Below are 20,857 nucleotides of genomic sequence, written 5' to 3'. Positions count from 1 at the left end.
ACAAATGCCCCTAACCTAAAAAAATCACATTTTAGGTTAACGATACAGAACTTGAATTGTAAGTCCTCACGACTGTGCTACCAACTTAACAAACTTAAAACTCCGCATTTTCACCAAAAACAACCACAGCTGTATGTCACGGCAAAAACGTAAAATACTCTTAAAGTCAGCTGTTAGACTAATAATTCCAACGCTTAATCTCAGCTACAGATATAATACTAGAGATTTATTTACTGGTGTTAGCGGATGAAATTAGTCATAAAACCAGAAGCCTCATTCACAGGGGAGGGAAGGACTATTAGTCAACCCCTCGAGTGCGCTACACGCGTGTGTTTGGGGGGGGGGAGGGGTGGCACGTGTTTGCTCTCAGCAGGAAAACAGATTTCATTATTTACGGACAGAAGTCACAATTTGGTCGATGAGTCGTCTCTTGAAGATCCCTAAAGAGATAGTCTTGCTTTTTGTTGTATTTTTTATTCAATGTGAAATTTGGGTTTCTGAAGTGTATATGTGACAAAATGTAACAGCTAAACAGGAAAATGTTTGCTGAAACCACGTGTATTAGGAACATTAACGTTTGAAAAGCATATTGTAACTACCCAATAGAACTTATTGGCATAAAGAATCAAAGAGATATTTTGGAACTGAGAGCAAAAGAGAGGTTTGGACGGTTGCCAGATCTCTGCTATTGAATGAAGTATCAGCAACAGCTGATTTACTATCAAACAGCTGTGCACGTGATAGGTTATGACCTTCAAGATATGGAGTGACCTTGACCTCTCCTCTTTCTCTCTCTAATTATATTTCAGTGGTGAATCATGAAAGAGGAGTATTTAATACACATAAGAGTAGAAGGAAAAGAATAAGAAAAAGAATATTTTCTATAACAAGTTGTATTACAATTCAAAATACACTCTTCAAACAAAATAAACTCAAAACACACTTTGAAAACAAAATAAACTCAATATACACTTTGAAAATAAAATAAACTCTTAGAACGCTTAGTTTGGTAAAACATTTGGTATAGTTTCAATGACTAGAAACATTTGCATAATCTATGGCTTGGGAAACATCATGTCGTGCAACAATTGTTGAACTTTGAGCTTGAAGACACTTTGGTCGTACGCAGAAAGTTTCCGCATGTGACATATCGTACTCTTCATGAAGAGTTCGTTCGAGTCAATATCTTCTTGACTCTCTGGCAAGTTTTTATCAGGAGATCTTCCGTTGGATTCTCTACTAGAGATGGCATCTTGACTATTATCTCTACTAGCGTCTTGACTATTTTCCTGAGAGTCCTCAGGTAGGTAGGAATAAGTATCAGGTAACTGTAATTCCTCTTCTTCCAAAGGTTCAGTCTTGATTGCGACTTCCATATCGACAAACTCTGTCGTCTTTGGTTCATTGTCAGGATCATGCTTGACCCTTTTGAGATCAACGTCTGACTCAAAACTCGATTTTGTCTTGGCTGGTTTTTCCTTTTCGATGGACTTTTGGGTGGGTTGGACTATTCCGACTCCTGTATTGGCTTGAACGAATTTCATCACCCCCTGCGGTGATTGGACTAGATTGAGTTGGTTGGGTTGCACGACGCCTATCATGTTGCCTTGGTTTGGTTGGACGACTCTGATGCCGTTGTTGAAGATGAAGCCTCCAGGGAACATGTTGCTGGCTAATGTGAGAGTCCCTCCTGCTTTCACAGTCATCGGACAGTTGCTCTTGTGAGCCAGAGTCAGCCCAGGTCTGACCATGTTGACTGTTGGCTTAGTCAGGACTACGGTTTGAGTAACTGCTGGCTTGGAGGTAGGAGGAGTGGTGCTCTTGTTGGTATCTGCAGCTGGAGGTATGTCACCACTGGAAAATAAACAACTGTGTCATTACAGAACACCAGTAACTAAAGTTCTGGATAAGATATGGCAAACCAAAGGGTTGGGTCTGTGTCATAAGCATGGGATTGTGCACCATTGAATTTACACTAAAGTAGACCTGGAGATCCAATAACAAGAAATTTTCTTAAAGTTACAAGTACAGTTGAGACAATGTGATACTATAGTTTACCTAATTTGCGACCAAATTTCACCACGATTAGAAAAAACTATGAGGTACCCTGAAATCTGATCCTATTCTCAGGTATAAGAAAGCATCAAAACATTACATTATTACACAAACCCAGCGGAAGCTGTGAAAACAATAAAATCCACTCACATAACCACATAATTAAAATAAAATATTTATTTGTGGCAATGTTTTTATTGTTCTACCAGCTTTGGCCGAGTTTGTATACCATTTTTTTAGTAATTTGATACTTTCTCATCTGGGGACGGGATTAGATTTTAGATCTGGAACCGTTCGAGAAAACTTTGGTTTTATTTACCAATTGTAATGGAAACTGTCCATGATCGTCTGTTGAATAAGAGTGCAAATAAATATTTTTAGCCTGTGACAGAACAGCTGTTATGTATTAATTATTATTGTTTGTTTTGTTATTGTTTGTGTTGGTTGAATTTCTTTGAAATAAAAATGACTTTAGTACAAAACTATTCTATGTAATACAACTCTATTACTAGTGGCAGCAGTGAGAATGTTTGATTCATTTGTGATTTTCTGATGAATGTTGGAAGAAATAAAATTTACATCTGGTCCAGTGTCAAGTTTGAAAGAGATTTCTATTCCATTTACAATAAGCTTTTGCGTCCAAGAATTTACGGAATCTACACTATTAATAATTGTTTCTATACTAAAATGAATTTTCTTCATATGCTTTAATGTTTTCTTCATATTCTACCGAATGTAACTTTGCTTCTTAGCAAGCTTTTGAAAAGTGGTTTAATTTGTTACAGTTGGTACACCTATTCCCTCAAGCTGGACAGTTTCTATAACTATGGCTAGTCTTACACTTAAAAAAGGTCTTCTTAATTACATTTTTAGCAGGTCTGAAATCATTATTCTTAGCCATCTTATGAATTTCAAAACTAGGATGATCGCGATAGTTTTGAAAAGAACAACTTTCTCCCATGTTTTTAACCTATTTTTGATTCTCTTCCCTAGCCTTACAATAGTGAATAGCTGTATCAAACTGTAAATCAGAAAGTAGTCACCAATCATACCTTAATCTTTTGACCGCTGCCACCAATAATAAAGTTGTATTACACAGAATAGTTTGATAGTAAAGTCGTTTTATTTTAAAGAAAACCAACATAAACGATAACAAAAAATTATAATTAATACATAACAGCTGTTATATCATAGAAATAATTTTGAGAGTATCAAATTATAAAGCAATGTGGGCTAGTTTGTATTTTAGAATTTTTAGCGACACAGACTCTACTTTGTATTGATATACAACCTTCGTTTCATTAAAGATTTTTAGATTGAATTGAAATTACCGTGATGAAGTTGTTTTAATTCTCATTGTTTGTAGTTAACTGCTCGTTGTAAGGTGTGATACGAAAAAAGTTCATGATTGTATCATTATAATTAATTTTTAGAGAAGCAAAAGAGGTTATAGAGTTCACTTTTAAATCAGAAGATAGCTGGTTGGATATAATATTTTGATGGTTCATGGTTTACTAGAAGTATTTTTCTTTTCTTAGATACCATTGTTATATTACAATATTTTTTTGTAAATATGTTAGTATTATATTTTTTAGAGGTTAATTGTAGGAGAGTCCTAATTTTAATCAAAATGCGTTTTATTTTATTGCCAATTAGTCCATTAATGGTCTTATCAAACATAAGACTTTTTATTGACAAAATCTCTATATTCTGGAGCGGAAATGGATCAAGATGATCCCAATGCATACAAACTAACCTGACATCCCTACTTGTAATTTTCATTTTAGGCAGGTTGCACACTGGTGTCACAGACATCATGTCTTAAGTCACATGTTGTGTCTGATTAAATTGGAAGACATGGATTTTTTTTGTGTTTGACACAGTTATTATACTATTCTGGGTCCGGGTGCCAAAATGGGTTCAGAAAACAAGAAATTTTCTGTTAATTGCCGACGGTGCAGAGTTTTAAATATATTTGAACGTTTGACTTATTCTCTAAAGTAAACATGGAGTTTAGCCAATTTGTTTCAACCCAATAATTGAACCAAAAATCAATGTTTCAAGAATATTTCAGAATGAAACTTAACGCTGTGATCAATCATTGACTCGAAGCGTACTTTGTAGAAGGCTAAATAACCTTATTGCTGGGGAATGCACGCCAGGGAGCATGCTACGCCTATAACATCGTATGACATGTCTCACCAAATACCGAACATCCGGTTCAACACATTTCCTAAACTCAGATGATGTCTCGGACATTTGTCGTAAGCCATCAAAACAACTAATTTGAAAACATGGGTTGGTTCGTATACGATCGCACGCAAGATCTATTAGTTACGATGTTGACAACACCAGTGTGTAACTAAGAGGTAGGAAATAGGTAATATGTCGATTGAAAACTCTGACTTACGCTTCCGAGACGAAAGGTTTGATGAAGCCCATCATGTCGGCCCATGGCCAGCCACTACGACGCTTTACTGTATTGGTCGCCTCAGTCCTCACGTGTCTTCGGTACGTTCCTCTTAGACAGTTCCATTTGTCCCGACATTGTGTGTCTGCAATACAAATATGTTTGTCAATTGAAAATATTGTTAAGATAACTAGCTGTTACCCACGGGCTCCACCCCGTTTACTACATAAGTATTAATAAAACTATTGATTGGTTAAGTTAAGCTGAAATAAACAAAGCAGAATACAGTAATGGTAATACAAACAAATAATAACAGCTGAGGTATTTTTAACATTAGGTAAATGGAAAGTTCCCTTTGGAAAGCAATTACGACCTTATATGGCAATTTATGAAATAATGGATAATTTTGCGCAAGGTTTCTCGTCATGACGAACATTTTAAGTATATGGTTTATGGGGGTGTGACTTGTAGTTTTCTCAAAAGTTCATGGGTACTTTTGGCTTTATATATAGATTATTAGTAGGGTAGTTGACTACATAAAAATTTGATGTTTCAGAGAAACGCTAGGAAATATTTATTTATAAAAAGTGTAAAAATTAAAATAGTGTTAATACTTGCTTTATGGTAATCATTAAAAATTGCTTACAGCTAGTAGTTTCAGCAACAAGTTGGTGCCTTTTTCAGGCTGTACAAGAACATATTATATTGTAGCAATCTTCATCTAAAGATCGCCAATTTAAATTTAAAACAGAGGTCTAGACTCCACTTCTACTGGTTCATGTCTGAACTAATCAGCTGATTTATCCAAGTTAATTTGTCATATGTTTCTGTATTGTTTATGTTTAAATAAGCACTGTTTTGTTTCTTAAAATTTAAATTGACAATCTTCAGTACAGGATGAGTGTAATAGCGATAATAGGTAGGTATAGTCTGAAGATGTCGGAGGTGTAAACAACAACATGAAAAAGTGTAAAACCTAAATAAGCTTGATACATTATTATCACTGGATTTCTCCACACCCTAAAATAAACATTGTTAGTAATTATTTTATTTTTTTAAACATGTTCAAATCTGAAAGTGTTATTTAAATATGACACTGTAATTTATTACCAAAAGGAATTACAATACTCCTAAATCCCCTTGCACACAAAATTAGATAAATCAATCCTCCCTCTTTCAATTTGCAAGTCTTTAAAACACACTAAAAAACATCTGGGGCGTGAGGGAGAGCATGTGCAAAACTTAATGAAGACACAGTAGATCAACTCCTGATTGAGATTTAAAAGAAGAATAACAAAGAAGAATAAAAAAGAAGGATCAAACATTGAAAAATTTAATCTACAAGAAATCTTTGTTAGTTTTGTAACATCTCTTTTCCTTGAAGGAAAAATGCACAAAAGTTAAGAAACGTTTAAGTGGCCTTATACAATTTTTAAAGAAAATCAATTTTTATTTTATGGCCTTACTACAATTTTTTATTACGGAAAGCAATACTAGACACAGGGTGTCACATAGCTTTATTGTATGAACAATTAATTTTACAACAGAGGTATGCAATTTTACCATGAGAGTATATTTTCGGTAACACGACTAAACGTGTCAACTAATTCATGAAGTTACCTCCTACCTGACATTATTATAGAGCCATATCACATTGGATTATTGGATACATGTCAATTTTTTTAATGCAGTAGCCTATTATATTTTAGTAAAATAAAAATGTTTGAACCAGATTCAGTTTTTTATTTTAAATCATTTCAGAAGGGAAGAAGATATTCTATAAAGTTTTTTTGTTGTAGTTGTAAAAATCCTTTTATGTCTTCAATTAATTTTATAGGGGGATACCATAATACACCTTAATCTACACAACCTTAATGCAATATCTTAATGATAAAAAAATTATTTAAAGGAAAAGGTAGACAATAGAAAACATTTATCAAAATAGACTTATTAATCAATATATTATATTAACTTGAAAAATCAAATTAAATTTTTTGTTTATTTGTTTGGGCTAAATTCGTATGTTTAGTATTTGATTCTTAACTCCAGCAATTCAACCATATCACATATAATTCTGTGATATATGTGTTGATATATATTCTACATAAATATCTGTGATCCAACATAATCATCTTAAATAACATGCCATGTCAGCAAAGTCAAATCTGAAATATTCAAGGACGATCGGACGATGCACCAAACAAATCAATGCTGCTGCACAGTAACAAAGCATGTAAACAGCTGTTTGCGCACAACACGAATGACGTAGCTACCACGCTTATCGACTGGGGTAGTTAGGCTGTTCCACCCACCGCACACACCCCCAGCCCCATAGAAACTGTGGCAGTGAAGTCTGCGCTTGTACAAATATAGACAGAACTTCAGATAAAGAAATACGACAGCGACAATAGAGATCTTGTTTGTTCAAATTATGTAACGTTTAAACACGTGAGCAAAGAGAGTGATATCGCAATTTATTTCTCTTTGATAAGCTCGAGATACTAGAGCATTTGCGCTTATCAACATGACAAATGCACGGCCTCCTTGATTTTCACTACGTTGATAAAAGGACGCAATGCATACCGGGTAGATTGGAAGGTTAATAATTTGTTTAGGATCCACAAGTAAAAAATCTTTGGAAATGCAAAATTTTGGCTTAGCTAAGTTAGGTACCTATTGTCACGAAAATACATTTTTTTAGGTTGACGTTTTACTAACAATTACCACTTATGTACCTTACAAGTTTTTCTGCTGCTTCAACTTCAATTTCTCATTAGATTGTCTTAAAATGTTTTTTAAACACAAATATTGATGTTCCTGAGCTAGAAATTGCCACGAAAGCGAATAGGTCGACGTTTTATTGGGCCAATTTACCACTCAATGTACAATAGAGCTGCTGAGCTGCTACTTCTATTTTTAGACACAAGAGCTATCTTCAGTCGTTGCCTAAATGCAGTGGGTTGAAAGCGCAGCTAAACAACCGAGGCTACGTTGCACTTCACCACGTTAATTCCAGTTTTAAATGGTTATTGATAACATCTAATTGTTATCAGTGACTCATAACGCTAACCTAACCTCACCTGTTTTGCCGCCGCCGACCTCCTCCGCCACCGACTTCCACGTGCGCGTCTGGTAGTCGCGCAGCCCGAAGTATTCAGTCCTCGGATTGTAGAGACCATCGTGTTTCTTGATGGCGCAGATAAGTCTTCTGATTTCTGCTGGAAACCACTGGACGTCCCCTGGCAGCGGCGGCATCTTGGCATTATCGTTGTGTTTGTGGCGTAGTGAATGCAGTACCGCGCACGCGTCGTCGCGCGCACCACGCATCGACCCGCAGTGGTACCACCCCACCGCGCCGACAGACCGAAATATCACAGTTGCAGCTGTACCAGCAAAGTTGGCATCCGTGCGCTCTGTTATGAGTTTATCGCTAGCTCGTGAAATGATTGATGGAATATCGTTCACCGCTTCTGCTTTTAGCCTCAGTGTGTTCACAATGCAATTGAACTGTTTTATGAAAAGTAATTCATAATAAATCTAGCTTACCCGATTGAAGCATTCACACTGTACTCTCTTTAAATATCTCTCAATTGAAGTGCACACAGTATAGTTAGTAACGATAGTTAGTGCGTAATTTCAATCTAATGTAGACATGGGTTAAAGAAGAAATAAAAGATGTGTGTTTACATTTTTTAAGATTTATTTTTTTAAATATTAGGTTATAATTTAGTTTACGCAACAATTGAGTTTATACTACTGTATGTACGCGAGTTGCGTACACTACTTTGCCTACGACAGTGTTTTACTGTAACTAAAAAAAACACCACTCATAACTTCTAAGAGAGGTTATGTTTTCGTTTAAAACCTCTCATTGCCACTGACTAATGCAACGATACATTGTACCAAACAATAATTGTACCATTCAACAATTAAATTGGCCTGAACAGCTGATTAGTTGAAGTTCAAATCATTACAGTACAACTTTACTTCTTCTCTCTCAACCCTTGAACCTCATTGGTCCGTTACCCATGTTGTCATTAGTAAAACTATGCTGTTAGTGTTATTAAACAATGCTGTTATGTGAAACCGTTTAATTCTAAGAACTGAACTGAAACGGCTACTTTAAAAAACGGTCGTAGGTAAAGTTATTTTCATATTTACAGCGTATTTACATGTTCAAAGGATCTCTAAACACTATGTTTGATGTGATTACTGTATGTGGTCATTGGTGATTGTTTGTTTTGGGTTTCTTTTACACAGATATAGATGTCATTGAAAGAGCGCACCCTGGAAAACGCCACATACAATCGACCATCTGAAAAAAATGGTTTGGTGTACCTTATTAATAGCATTGAATATTAACACAACACAACTAGCTGCTGTATTGTACCCGTTCTTCGCAACGAGAAGAAAGATCTGTTTCATAATCATTGAAATAGATTTAGAATAAATAATCCACAATAAAGTTTTAGATTGGCGAGTGGCGTACAATATTTTACGCCATAATACCTCTAACCTAACTTGACAGTAAAAATCTGTACAAACATTCCCACCAAATAGAGGACTATACAACTATACAACCACTACCCAACCTCTAAGAGAGGATCCAGAGAGCAGCAAACCCCCGGACTTTTACTTTTCCATGATTTTGCACAAATGCAACTGTTGCTGGTCATATCACAAATTCTTTGTAATTCATTATAGTTATAACTGATATTAAGGTAGTAATAATTGAAAGCTATACCTCCAAACTGATCCCATTTCATGTTTATCAACTGTAATCTCTCCTGCCTTCTGGTAAAGAGGTTTGCTTCATGATTTTCTGGAGTCCTTAAAGCTCGTTGAGAGGCCTGCCTTGCTGCGTCGTCAGCCAGGCGTGCGTTGCGCTGATCAGGCGTCTCAGAAGCTCTTCGAGAGGCCTGCCTTGCTGCGTCGTCAGCCAGGCGTGCGTTGCGCTGATCAGGCGTCTCAGAAGCTCTTCGATAGGCCTGCCTTGCTGCGTCGTCAGCCAGGCGTGCGTTGCGCTGATCAGGCGTTTCAGAAGCTCTTCGATAGGCCTGCCTTGCTGCGTCGTCAGCCAGGCGTGCGTTGCGCTGATCAGGCGTTTCAGAAGCTCTTTGAAAAGCTTGCCTTGCTGCGTCGTCAGCCAGGCGTGCGTTGCGCTGATCAGGCGTCTCAGAAGCTCTTCGAGAGGCCTGCCTTGCTGCGTCGTCAGCCAGGCGTGCGTTGCGCTGATCAGGCGTCTCAGAAGCTCTTCGAGAGGCCTGCCTTGCTGCGTCGTCAGCCAGGCGTGCGTTGCGCTGATCAGCCGTCTCAGAAGCTCTTCGAGAGGCCTGTCTTGCTGCGTCGTCAGCCAGGCGTGCGTTGCGCTGATCAGGCGTCTCAGAAGCTCTTTGAAAGGCTTGCCTTGCTGCGTTTTTAAGTTGACGTAGTCTCCGCTGTTCAGGAGTCTCGACAGCTCGAGCTGCTGCTATACGTCTGGCAGCTGAAGTTTTTAGTGACAAATTTGATTTTCTTCTATAAGGCATTATTTATCCTACAGATTTGTACTAAACTATCACTCATGACCGAACACTAACCCTCAGGCTTATGAATAGCTATAGAACTTCTATAATAACTGTATACTAACAACATCAATCAAAAACAAACAAACACAGCTGTGGAAAATATTTTAAAATACATTTGTAAAGATAACAATTAGTTGTTAACAGCTGATGTGGACAAAGGCACAATTAATTACTACAAATCACGGACGTTAGAAGATAAAGATAATCGTTTTAGAATAAAGTTAAGTTTAGTTTTAGACTCGATAAACCACCAAATAGATGTGTAAAATATCACTTTTAATTTGTTTGGATCAGCTGTCTGAAATTTTTAAAGAAGTATTTTGGAAGATTTGCTTGTGTACATTTAAATCTCAACGCATAGGAAAACATTTTTCATGCGTCCATGGGGACCAATCTATATTTACTTTTGAAACGCTCACAACAAAACTTTGGACATCCACGGGGCGGAGCGGCGGAGCCCGAGAGGAACTCAGGGACGTGAATAGTCCTATGACATGCCTAGGTATGTGGACAACCTTTGGGCTTAATTTGGGCTGTATCGGTTTAGTATTTTAGTCGCGACAGCCGGACAGACAGATATCACCTCAATTTTATAATAGTATAGATAAAAATTATATTCAATGTTAATAGCCCTGAATGCAACTTTGATGGGATATTGCCTCCGAGTCAGTTTGAAAGGCACAGCAGGATCAGGTGTGAGGTTAATGCGAGGTATGACAACAATTTGACAAGAATAAATCAATTTTGCTGTAATAGTGTGGTTACCCAAGTGAGTTACAACCAATTTTGCGCCATTAATTAAGCCCTACGTTTGGATTCCTAATCAACATGATGATGGTGTTCTTTTTAGTATGACTCTGGTGAACGCAATTCATCTGCATCAGCCAAAATAAGCAAGATGTGACAATGAGGAAGGTGGAAGGCCCCGTTTTTAAAACTCAACAACCGCAAAATAGGCAATGACTACGCCAAACACGTGTTTTTTCAAGAGGTCGTCAAAGATTGCTTGTAATTTTATGTAAATAACTCTTGTTACCAGGTCACGTCTATGTTCACCTTTCTCGTATTGCGTTGAGAGGTGATTTCAGGCCATTTTGGATTACACGTGACTGTGACAAAGACATCTGGTTTGCCAAATCGGGCAACCATAGAGTCTTGATAGTTTTAAAGCAAATAGTGGGGGCTGCCAATGTAAGTTGGAAGAACCACAGGAACTGCAGCAACCGCTCCTCTTTGTTGAACATCAGCATGATGGTAGTCCATACAACCTTTCTACGTATCAGCCCGCAACTCTTTTTGATGAGATCTGATAAATACTTAGAACCCTCCACTTGTACATAACTGTCTACAATATATTGCTGGAATAATTTTCCTGAAGCATGCAATATACTGAAACTCCCTCTCACTGCCAAATGATAACAATAATACTGCAACGGGTTTTGGCTACCCGCGAGGCAGTAGCATGAATTGAGACATGCTGCAGACCTGTTGTCCAACCCGAATCACCTTGTGGGTAGCATAACGGATCACAGTGAGGATTTAAACATGAGATCTTGTAAAGTGCACCAGTTGTTTTGGAGTACATGACAAAGTCAACATTACCTGGAGGCGTGCCATAAATTATGACAAAAACAGCAGCAACCTCACTAAAAACTGCAGGTGCATTTGATCTTCCAGGATGGAAGGCATTGGTCGTCGTGAACTGTATTATTAATTCTGGTGCAGAGATGTCTAGATCTTTGAGATATTTGAACAACTGAGCATAAGGGTTGTGCGATAGGCACATTCATTTTCTGCAACAGTTCCTATTCGCTTGATTGTCGATAAGATGCCGCAAGGCAGTGTCAAAATCTTTTTAAAAGCCCAGCGTAAGATGGGGCAACTACTTGAAGAGTTTGTAAACCTGTATGATACATCTGGCCAAGTACTTCTACAAAAATACAAAGAGACCTTCTACCAGAAATGTGAACAGAGCTAACTTGGACCAAAACAACGGCATCGTTAAATTGCCTAGTATTTTCAAGGTAGTTTTTTGTTTCAGCATTGTTTTTCTCTATGAGTGCTTTTCACAAAATTGAATAGGTGGTAAACTAACCTTACCTTCATGGGACATAATTGTTTTATCCGCATTAAACTGTTGGTTTGACGTGACGTTCACATTTAACGGTTGTAAGTTAGACACAGGAGTTGTATTCTCCAGGAGTTGTTGGTGTGCAAGCAGCTTGTGATTTTGCATGCGATTCCGTTGAGCGAGTTCATCTCTTTCAAGGCGTTCTTGGCGTTGCTCTTGACTTTCTCCAGCATATCCCCTTCTGTTAGACCACTCACGGATGAGGGTTGGTGTTCTTCCTCTCCCTGGTGGTCTGCCTCGGCGAGGTCCTATCGCACTTGGTATCATGTGTGGATGAGACCCAAAAGGGAATGTTAAACTTGTGGCCAGGTCAAATGGAATGTTAGTTGAGGTACAGTATTTGAAGTAACATTGAAACCTGTAAAGAAAAGTTGATTGAAGATGGAATTCTTAAATAAACAATGGTTGGGGTCAAAATGAAAGCTATGTGGTAAAGAAATATAAAAACTAAAGAATCCATTCGTTACTTACTTTTGAGTTTGAGACTAAGTAATTGTCCGTCGTCATGGATGTAGCAAAAACAAATCACGGGAAGTAAATATTAGTTTGATTAATTTAAATCACATGTTTCAGCTGATAGAATAAATTAAGTACATTCCAAGTGTAAAATAATATACTCAAGCATGAAGCATAGAATAAATAAACACCAAACACTGGTGGTTTCCAACTTCGAAGAATACCTTAAGAACTTAACTTAAGAACTAACTTAACTTTGTGTGTGAGTTGAACTTTAAGAATAAGTTCAACTTCGTTTGAATTTATTATTTTGGAAGTTGTCAGATTAAATTGTAATGTCACTTTCATAGACGTCATACTGTTTACTCTATGGATGAAAGAGTTTAGAAGAAAAGTAGTTCTCTTTGTCTAAAGTAAACAACAACATTGTTGGTCGTAAAATGTAAGCAATTAAAAAGAAGAAGGTAGCTTACAATTTTTTTAACTTTATAATAATTACTACTGAGTGGTTTTGTCTAGAATTTCAATGGCACCTTCCCTGTGGTGTCATAATTATTTGTGCAAATTTTAAACGTTATTACTCCAATGGTTCTTGAGTTTTCGAGACATTATCACGGTGACAAACGGACAACTAATCTCCGACTCCGCTATACAAAATTGCATAGATTCGTTCTTCTTTCACTCATCTATTACTTGCAAAATGATTCAATGAATCGTTTTTACGAAAATCTGCTGAAAAATGAGTGATTTGTATATTTTTCCGGTGCATTGGGTAAAAAAAAACTTTAAAAACGATACCTCATTTATGAAAATTGATGAAGAAATGAGGAAGTTTTAAGGCATAACGACAAAAGAAATCACTTTAGAAATCATAATACAGTATTAACCGACCAGTGCGAAGCATTCGCACCGATTCCTTCCCAAATCTTATGTTGTTATGAAAAATTAGGCAGTCTGCGTTTTAGTGAATTTCCCTATAGGGAAGTAGCTATTACCGTAGGTGGCACGGTAAGACCTAGGCCCGGGACCGATTTACTTTTTCATTTTGATTTCCATAGAGGCCAAAAACACCATTCGATCAAATTTTTACATATGTACGTGATAACTTGAGTAATCGTTGTCCGATTTTAACAAAATTTAGTTTAAGGGTGTAAGTCTGGATAAACTTGAATTAGTTCACGAACCAGCATGATCGGACCATGGGGTAAAAAAGGGGTTTCTCATGTTTGACCCTCAAAACACCAAATTTCCGGAGAAAATTCAAAAAATTGTAAATTTAAAATGCATGTTATTCTTATGGGGAATATTGTAAATTGTTGTAGTTTGCTTGTTTTTTGGATATGTTTTAATCAAACTTGGCAAATTTATTTATTTTGAACTATGCTATTAATATTTTACTAAAACCCACACTTTATTAGCCTCCCTGTAGCAGACCTAGGTACTCGTTAACCCTAATGTTATATAAATAGATTTGATTGAAAATCAATTAAAACAAATGGAAATTCGCTTAGTCGGCAGGGGGGGGGGGGTATTTGAAATTTCCAGCAACAGTTTAATGTAAACAACAACGACCTAATTTTCGAGTTTCAGCAAAACGTACGAATTCACTCACACTGTTTCAATTCATTCGCAAGAATGAGGACGAGAGTATACAAACATCAAACATCGTTTGTTGTTTAGTATTTCCAGTAAATTGGGTCAGTGGTTGCCGGCGTGTGTGTCGGTTGGCTATACTGTTTACCAACACATGACTCAGCCAGATAACAAGACTACCTGGCTGATAAGGCCTTGGCGAGGCTACGGCGACGCGATCAGTGTGGCAGTGGCCGTGGCAACGAGCAGACGACAGTAGTGAAGTGATCAGCAAGGCTGTTAACATGAAGACGCTCGCTAACACCGTTAGGCTTCACTTCCGCCAAAGGAGGTCCTCACTTCCGGATTGTGAGTAAATTTGGATGATCAGTATAAATTTGACTTGATTATTTCGAGTCTTGTCTTGAATTGTGGAATGAGAGCAGTGTTTCCATCCGCAAGAAAAAAATATCCCTGGGCCAACGTCAAAAAATCCCTAGTTATCCCTAGTCCGTGTTCTAATAATCCCTCCAATTATCCCTCTTCATCAAATCTAGATAACTTATTATTTTTGCAGCAATACCTTACCAATGAATATTATGTATAGCCACCTAAAATATGGTAACTGGTTACCCCATATTATTTATAAAGTAATACTATATAAAAAACATGTTTGTACCATTAAAACCACGGCCATCTTTAACTCCAGGCAGGCTGCGGCCTGGTAGAATTGGCAACGTTGCAAGTACCGGTACCATAGTATTGCATGGAGTATGTTTTATCTATGGCATTGTTTAGCGCAAGACGTCCTATAAGTTAACATGGAAATAAAACATATAATATAGAATCGAAAACCAAAGCAATATAAATTGAAAATCTATTTCTGTACATTCAATGTGGAGTCAACATTTTCATAGCCCAGTAACCAAGCTTTCGTGTTCTTAAAAAAATACATAAATATCATTAGCTTAGCGTTCTCCAAACAAACACCTTTTATAACACTATACTTGCAACGTTGCCACTTCGAAGGCCGCCTCCGGCCTGGAATTGAAGGTAGCCGTGATTAAAAACTGTGTATGTTGTACAAAACAAGATTTATTAACTAAAAAATGAAACAAATAGTTATTTTAAAAATTTTATAAACTAATAACTCAATTTGTATTCATAAGTATTTACAACTGTTTCAAAAATATTATTCAAGTGTCCAAATTTCAAACTTAATTGTCTTTTTCAAACATGGCCACCATGCCTTGGTGAAAAGGTTACACCAAGTTACTTAGGCCTACTAAGCAAAAAACATCACAGAAATCACCGGTAAACAAAATCAAAACGTAAACAAACATTCGACATTGACACAGGGCATAGGGCTACTAAGAAAGAAACAAATTACAGTAATCTAGATCCACGATCCACCATTCCATTCCACCGACCGACTCCAGCCCTTTGCTTGTTTCGTACAGTGTTAGCTGTTACCTTGAGGAGTATCTTTTATCTGTGCTACAATCGATTTGTTACCAAAACCTAGGGAAAAAATAGTATAATCAATGTGTTATTAATACCTTGCAAAATTATCCAAAATACGTCCTTAACGTTGTTGAAATACAGCCATAATGTATTATTTTATCAATATTTCAATTTTATAATGTCAAAGGCCTGAAATCCCTAGAAAATCTAAAAAATCATTCAATTTCGCTGATTATCCCTAGTTATCCCTCAATCCCTTTTCAATCCCTCGAAGGCCCTAAATATCCCTAGAAAGGGATTTTTATCCCTCAAATGGAAACACTGAATGAGAGGTTGGTTCGTGTTGAAACATGACTTGCATGAATAAAGCACTCGATTTAACTTTCTTATCGTTATGATTATTTATACCTACATTTATTGTTTATGTAATTGTTACACAGATCAATAATCAAACAAATTAAAATTCGGTTCCTCTTTTAATGCATTAATTATCAATAAGTACACTCACGATATAACCGGAGATAATTTATTAGTATTAAACCGGTTTTCGTTCTATTTTCGAGTGATAATTAAATAATTCACATATAATATTCTTATTCGTAACAAATTATCGTAGGACGTTGAATTTGGTTTTTAATCCAACATTTAAATGTTTAGCTGGTATTGTTTAAATTATGAAATACACAATTCCAATTCTTAAACTTTTTTAGTTGTTATATTCTGTGTTTTAATTATATTTGTACACTAAGTATGTTAATTTTGACATATTGATTACCATGTTAATAAGATTAATAAAATTGTAATACTTAGCATTCCCTATTATGAATTAATTGGATAAGGGGTGTAAAATTACACATTTACAACAACCGATTTTTAGTCGAATATATAGTTTTATTTTCCGGCATGTGATGTCAAATTCCTAAATTGACATAAAAAAAATAAACGTAACAGAATTCTACCTTAAATGTTAATATTTTAAATAATCTTCATGTTATAACGTGTTAATTACATGGACTTGTTTTGAGTTAATACATTGAAGAAACACTAAAAGCAATTTTCAACTAATAACTTTCTTGTTATTGTATGCTCTAGCATTGAATATAAAATGGCTTCAGTTCATTTTGATTTTACAAAACTCTTAGACAAATCAAATGTATATATTGCATATCTGAATACCGATGGTTTAACAATAGAGGTTCTAGATAATTAAATTTCTAATGTGTTGATAAGGGCTTCGACTTCTCCCTTATCAAATCGACTACTTGTATTAACTTATAGGTTACGTCCTAATAATTCTGCAAATCATATACTTCGTTTTCAACTAGTACAGAGAAGAACAAACATAATATTTAGCAACATAACACACCAATCCAAAAATATTGACACTTTTGTATCAAAAATTAAAATTATCCCAGGAAATTTATTGGAGGAATGTCACCAAAACATTTCTGGCCTAAGTAATGTTTTAGTAGAGGTGGAATCTGAACTATCGAGTTAGTGCATTATTACATACTCTAATTACCACTGGCAATTTGTGGGATTCGAACCTAGTCCAGTACAAACGTTCAGTGCTTTAACTATAGGATCAACCATGTTCGTGTGTAATAAATTAGCTGCCAATTTAAAATAAGATTTGTAAAGTTCATTAAATCATTACATCTTATTTTATACAGAACCACCTAAAAATTTCGGCAAGTTTGTATTATCAATCTTGTTTATGCGTGAAAATGGTCTGAAATCCTAAAAAAACAATTAAATTATTTATTTATTTACATCCTAACGGCATCAGCTGATTCAAACAGAAAACAGCTGATTGTTTAATTCTGATTATTCCAACAAAAGAAATACGACAAAAACAATATAATAGACTAGTATAAACAACAACAGTATAATAATACAACAAAACGTAACAATATAAAATTATGTAACAATTTAAGCAAACAATGTGCCGAAGTATGACTAAATGCAAGCAGTAAAATGTATTAGTATATTATTATCAGGGGTGCCCATCCCCCCCAAAGCTCACGTCGCAGAATCCCCCCCAAATTCGTTGTTTAACCCATGCCGGAAGGTTTGGGGGCTAACCCATAGTTATGTTTATAATTCGGGGAGGGAAGGGGTGCCCCCGACACTTCTTTAAATTTATGGGAATTTAAGCGTTTCAATCAAACTTTTAATCCAATTTAAATGGACGATTTTCCTTTAAAACTATTTGTTAGTTTAGTTTTAATTTAAATGAGTTGGATTTTTGACATGCACACAATTTGAATCAAAATTGGCCATGTAGTTTTTTTTAATCCGATTTTCCATGAGTTAATAGGTTTTAAAAGGGAAAATCACAAAAGTTGCAATAACTTTTGAACCATAATTTTTACGGCGTAGAGGGTTTATACAATTTTTGTCATAGTCAAAGAGTATAACATGCTAATTTTTAATCAAAATCGTTCGGGCCAATTCTGAGAAAATTTTATTCATCCATTATTTTATAGGGTTTTATGGAATATCACTATTAAAAATCCAAAATGAAAAAAAAACATCTGGAGAGACCATGGATTGGTACCTAAAATACCAAATTTCATCAAAATCGGACTCGGGCCACAGGCATGGTCTGTAGCTCTGTACCATGCATACACACATACAGACAGACACACACATCACTTCGAAAACCACTTTTTTGGGATCAGGGTTTTTACATAAACAATTCTTTTACCATTAAATTGTAGGGGAGAAAGTACTTGAAGTTATGTCAAAAAGTTTGAGATATTTTCTAAATTGCCCTTTAATCCACTTCTGAGTTTGGTCCTTTTTCAATAAGTGTAAAATATTCAGTCTCAAAAATATTACTAGGCCTAAACTTAATAGTATATTTCGTGCCTAGGGCCAAAATGAGGTTTTGCTGGTTCGAGGTAGTTTCGAGGACTTAAAACGATCGAGAACTGCAAAACCATTTCAGTCCGTGGTACGAACGCTATTATTCACCACCCCACACTATACCCTATTACCACTAATTCACCTCAATGATAATGCACTGCACACTGATATAGTCAACACAACTACAACTTTAAGGTCATGTGGATAAATAATTCGAGGAATCAGCAAAAATAATAATAAATAGTTGCTAGGCAGCGGTGACAATAAAACAACTCTATTGCAATGCTATGGATACTGATTGTGTATTTAAAGCGGGCAGCTGATTTTGCGGCCCTATGGATGTAAAAACCTGCTCGATCCCCGAATGACGATGACAGCTGGCATGGCCTGCAAAACGTAACTTTCAGCCATCAATTAATGTACCTATATGTAAAACAGTTAAAAACATCATAGTGTGGTAAAATAGTATATTACGTTACTAGTCCTGAATCCCGTGCAAGACGAAGTCGAGTTGTGGTTTTTTTATACGAGTCCGGCCAACACATTTTGGACGAGTGACGTACGATAGTTTACGCCATACTACTAAATCCGTTCAAATCCCTATATTACCACCAACTAAAGGACTAAAAATCACTAGTCATAACCTCTCCAGAGGTTATGTTTTGTTATAACCACTCATTGCCACCCAAATACAGTATAATCAGCTGATTGGTGTCCGGCAAAACTCATTACAGTACAGTAGTACTGTATGAAACCCCATTTGATTAAGGACAAACAGCTGTTTTCTGGACTAAATCCTTGTATGGGAAGTTCGTCAAAATAGTGTAGTGTGGCGTAAAAAAATAATTATATATCTATTCTAAGACTAGTAAAATTTGTTTGAAGCTCTTTCTAGATTCAAGAAAAGACAATCAAATACAATTTAATTAATACAGAATCATGTGTTTCAGTTCTTGAAGTTAACGTAAACATATAGCCTATCAAAAACCTTAATTAAATTGTCACAGTACTGTATGTCAATTTCTTCTAATGAATAAATGACCCAGGCATAATTATTTGGGAGAGCCAAAATATTATTATCACAAGCTTTCATGTTGTTGTTCATGTTGTAAAAATAGCAAAATGATTGTCATTATCATAATACTGGTTTTTTATGAATCAAGAATATATTATAATAAACAAACCTAAAAAACCATCAATAGGTCCTCAAGGCAATGAGAATATTTGAGAATGAGTTCATAATGTAAAGGTAAAAACAAACTCAAATTGCAGATACAATTTAATAAGCAACCATAATCCTTTGACAGCAGTTGGCATGGAGTTGTTCTCACTGTCAAACATGATACAGTCAGAAAGTGGAAATCCACATAAAAGTATCTATACCTATATTTAATAGCAATTATAAAATGATTTATTAATCAAGATAAAATGTCAAACGGGATTTTGATTGCATAATTACCCCAGTAATAAATTAAGGAGGTCGTAAAAATTATCTGATTAATCTTTTATGTGCTTTTAACCAACCACTGGCTTGAATCCCCCCCAAAATCATAAAATCCCCCCCAAATAAAATTCTGATGTCGCATTTTGCGACATCAAACCCCCCTGTGGGCACCCCTGATTATTATAGTAAAGGAGAGATTATATGGAACAGAAAAGCTACAAATGTTAACTAATCCAGTTACGTCAATTGCACTTGTTACAATTGCAGTTATTTTTTTTTATTAGAAAATAAAATACATATTTTGTAGTGAATTTCCCATATAAGCTATTCCCATAATAAGGTATTACCGTAGGTCTCATGGTAAGGACTGGACCCGGGACAGATTTATTTTATCATTTTGATGTCTCCAGAGGCCGAAAATACCATACGTTCAAATTCATATATATCTATATTATGTGTTTGTTACCACGATAACTCGAGCAAACATTACCCGATTTTGATGAAATTTGGTACAAACATGTAAACCTACTTATTTGAACGAGTTTGCGAACCAGCGTGATCGGACCATGGAACGGGGTTTTATGGGGGGATTTACGGGGTAAAATGGGTTTTTTCTAATTTTTGATCCTCAAAACACAAAATCTCCAAATTTCTCTCCAGGTATTGTTAAAGAGCTTAAAAACAAATAATTCAGTATATCAAAGTGTTTTTGTACAGTTATTGGCTGCGGAGAAAATTTAAAAGATTTTAATTTTAAAATTCTCATGTTATCCTTAAGGTGAATATTGTAAAATGTTGTAGTTTGCTTGTTAATGGATATATTTTCATCAAACTTTGCAAATTTATTTATTTTATACTAAGCTATTTATATATAAAAAAACACACTC

The 20,857-nt window shown here is 35.8% G+C and overlaps 2 protein-coding genes across 2 annotated transcripts in view; one reads left to right on the top strand and one right to left on the bottom strand.

Annotated features, from left to right (window-relative positions):
- Nucleotides 1-875: 875 nt before the first annotated feature.
- On the bottom strand, nucleotides 876-7,851 carry LOC129005674 (uncharacterized). Its single transcript, XM_054434634.1, has 3 exons — nucleotides 7,546-7,851; nucleotides 4,466-4,610; nucleotides 876-1,854 (listed from the first exon to the last, which is right to left on the bottom strand). Exons 1-3 carry the CDS (start codon nucleotides 7,790-7,792, stop codon nucleotides 1,056-1,058), a joined length of 1,191 nt encoding a protein of 396 aa, XP_054290609.1. The 5' UTR covers nucleotides 7,793-7,851; the 3' UTR covers nucleotides 876-1,055.
- A 6,599-nt stretch (nucleotides 7,852-14,450) lies between these two features.
- LOC129005677 (dual specificity protein phosphatase 10-like) overlaps nucleotides 14,451-20,857 on the top strand; it is a 104,898-nt gene continuing 98,491 nt past the window's right edge. Inside the window, exon 1 of the mRNA XM_054434639.1 lies at nucleotides 14,451-14,560. Within this exon, the coding sequence (XP_054290614.1) occupies nucleotides 14,497-14,560 (64 nt within the window). The 5' untranslated portion in view covers nucleotides 14,451-14,496. The remainder of the gene's footprint in view (nucleotides 14,561-20,857) is intronic.

This window comes from Macrosteles quadrilineatus, unplaced genomic scaffold (genome assembly GCF_028750875.1).
Source record: "Macrosteles quadrilineatus isolate MER2022 unplaced genomic scaffold, UCM_ALF_1.0 Scaffold_30__1_contigs__length_1495292, whole genome shotgun sequence".
NCBI classification, from domain to species: Eukaryota; Metazoa; Arthropoda; class Insecta; order Hemiptera; family Cicadellidae; genus Macrosteles; species Macrosteles quadrilineatus.
Note: the sequence above shows the minus strand (reverse complement) of the source record. Positions and strands in the feature narration are given on the sequence as shown.

Bases quoted from the DNA above. Each gene is read 5' to 3' on its own strand.
- LOC129005674 (XM_054434634.1), bottom strand. From the start codon at position 7,792: ATGCGTGGTGCGCGCGACGACGCGTGCGCGGTACTGCATTCACTACGC. The intron at 4,611-7,545 runs GTGAGGTTAGGT...TTTGTATTGCAG, and splicing joins GGTCGGCGGCGGCAAAACAG to ACACACAATGTCGGGACAAA. The intron at 1,855-4,465 runs GTAAGTCAGAGT...TTTATTTTCCAG, and splicing joins AAACCTTTCGTCTCGGAAGC to TGGTGACATACCTCCAGCTG.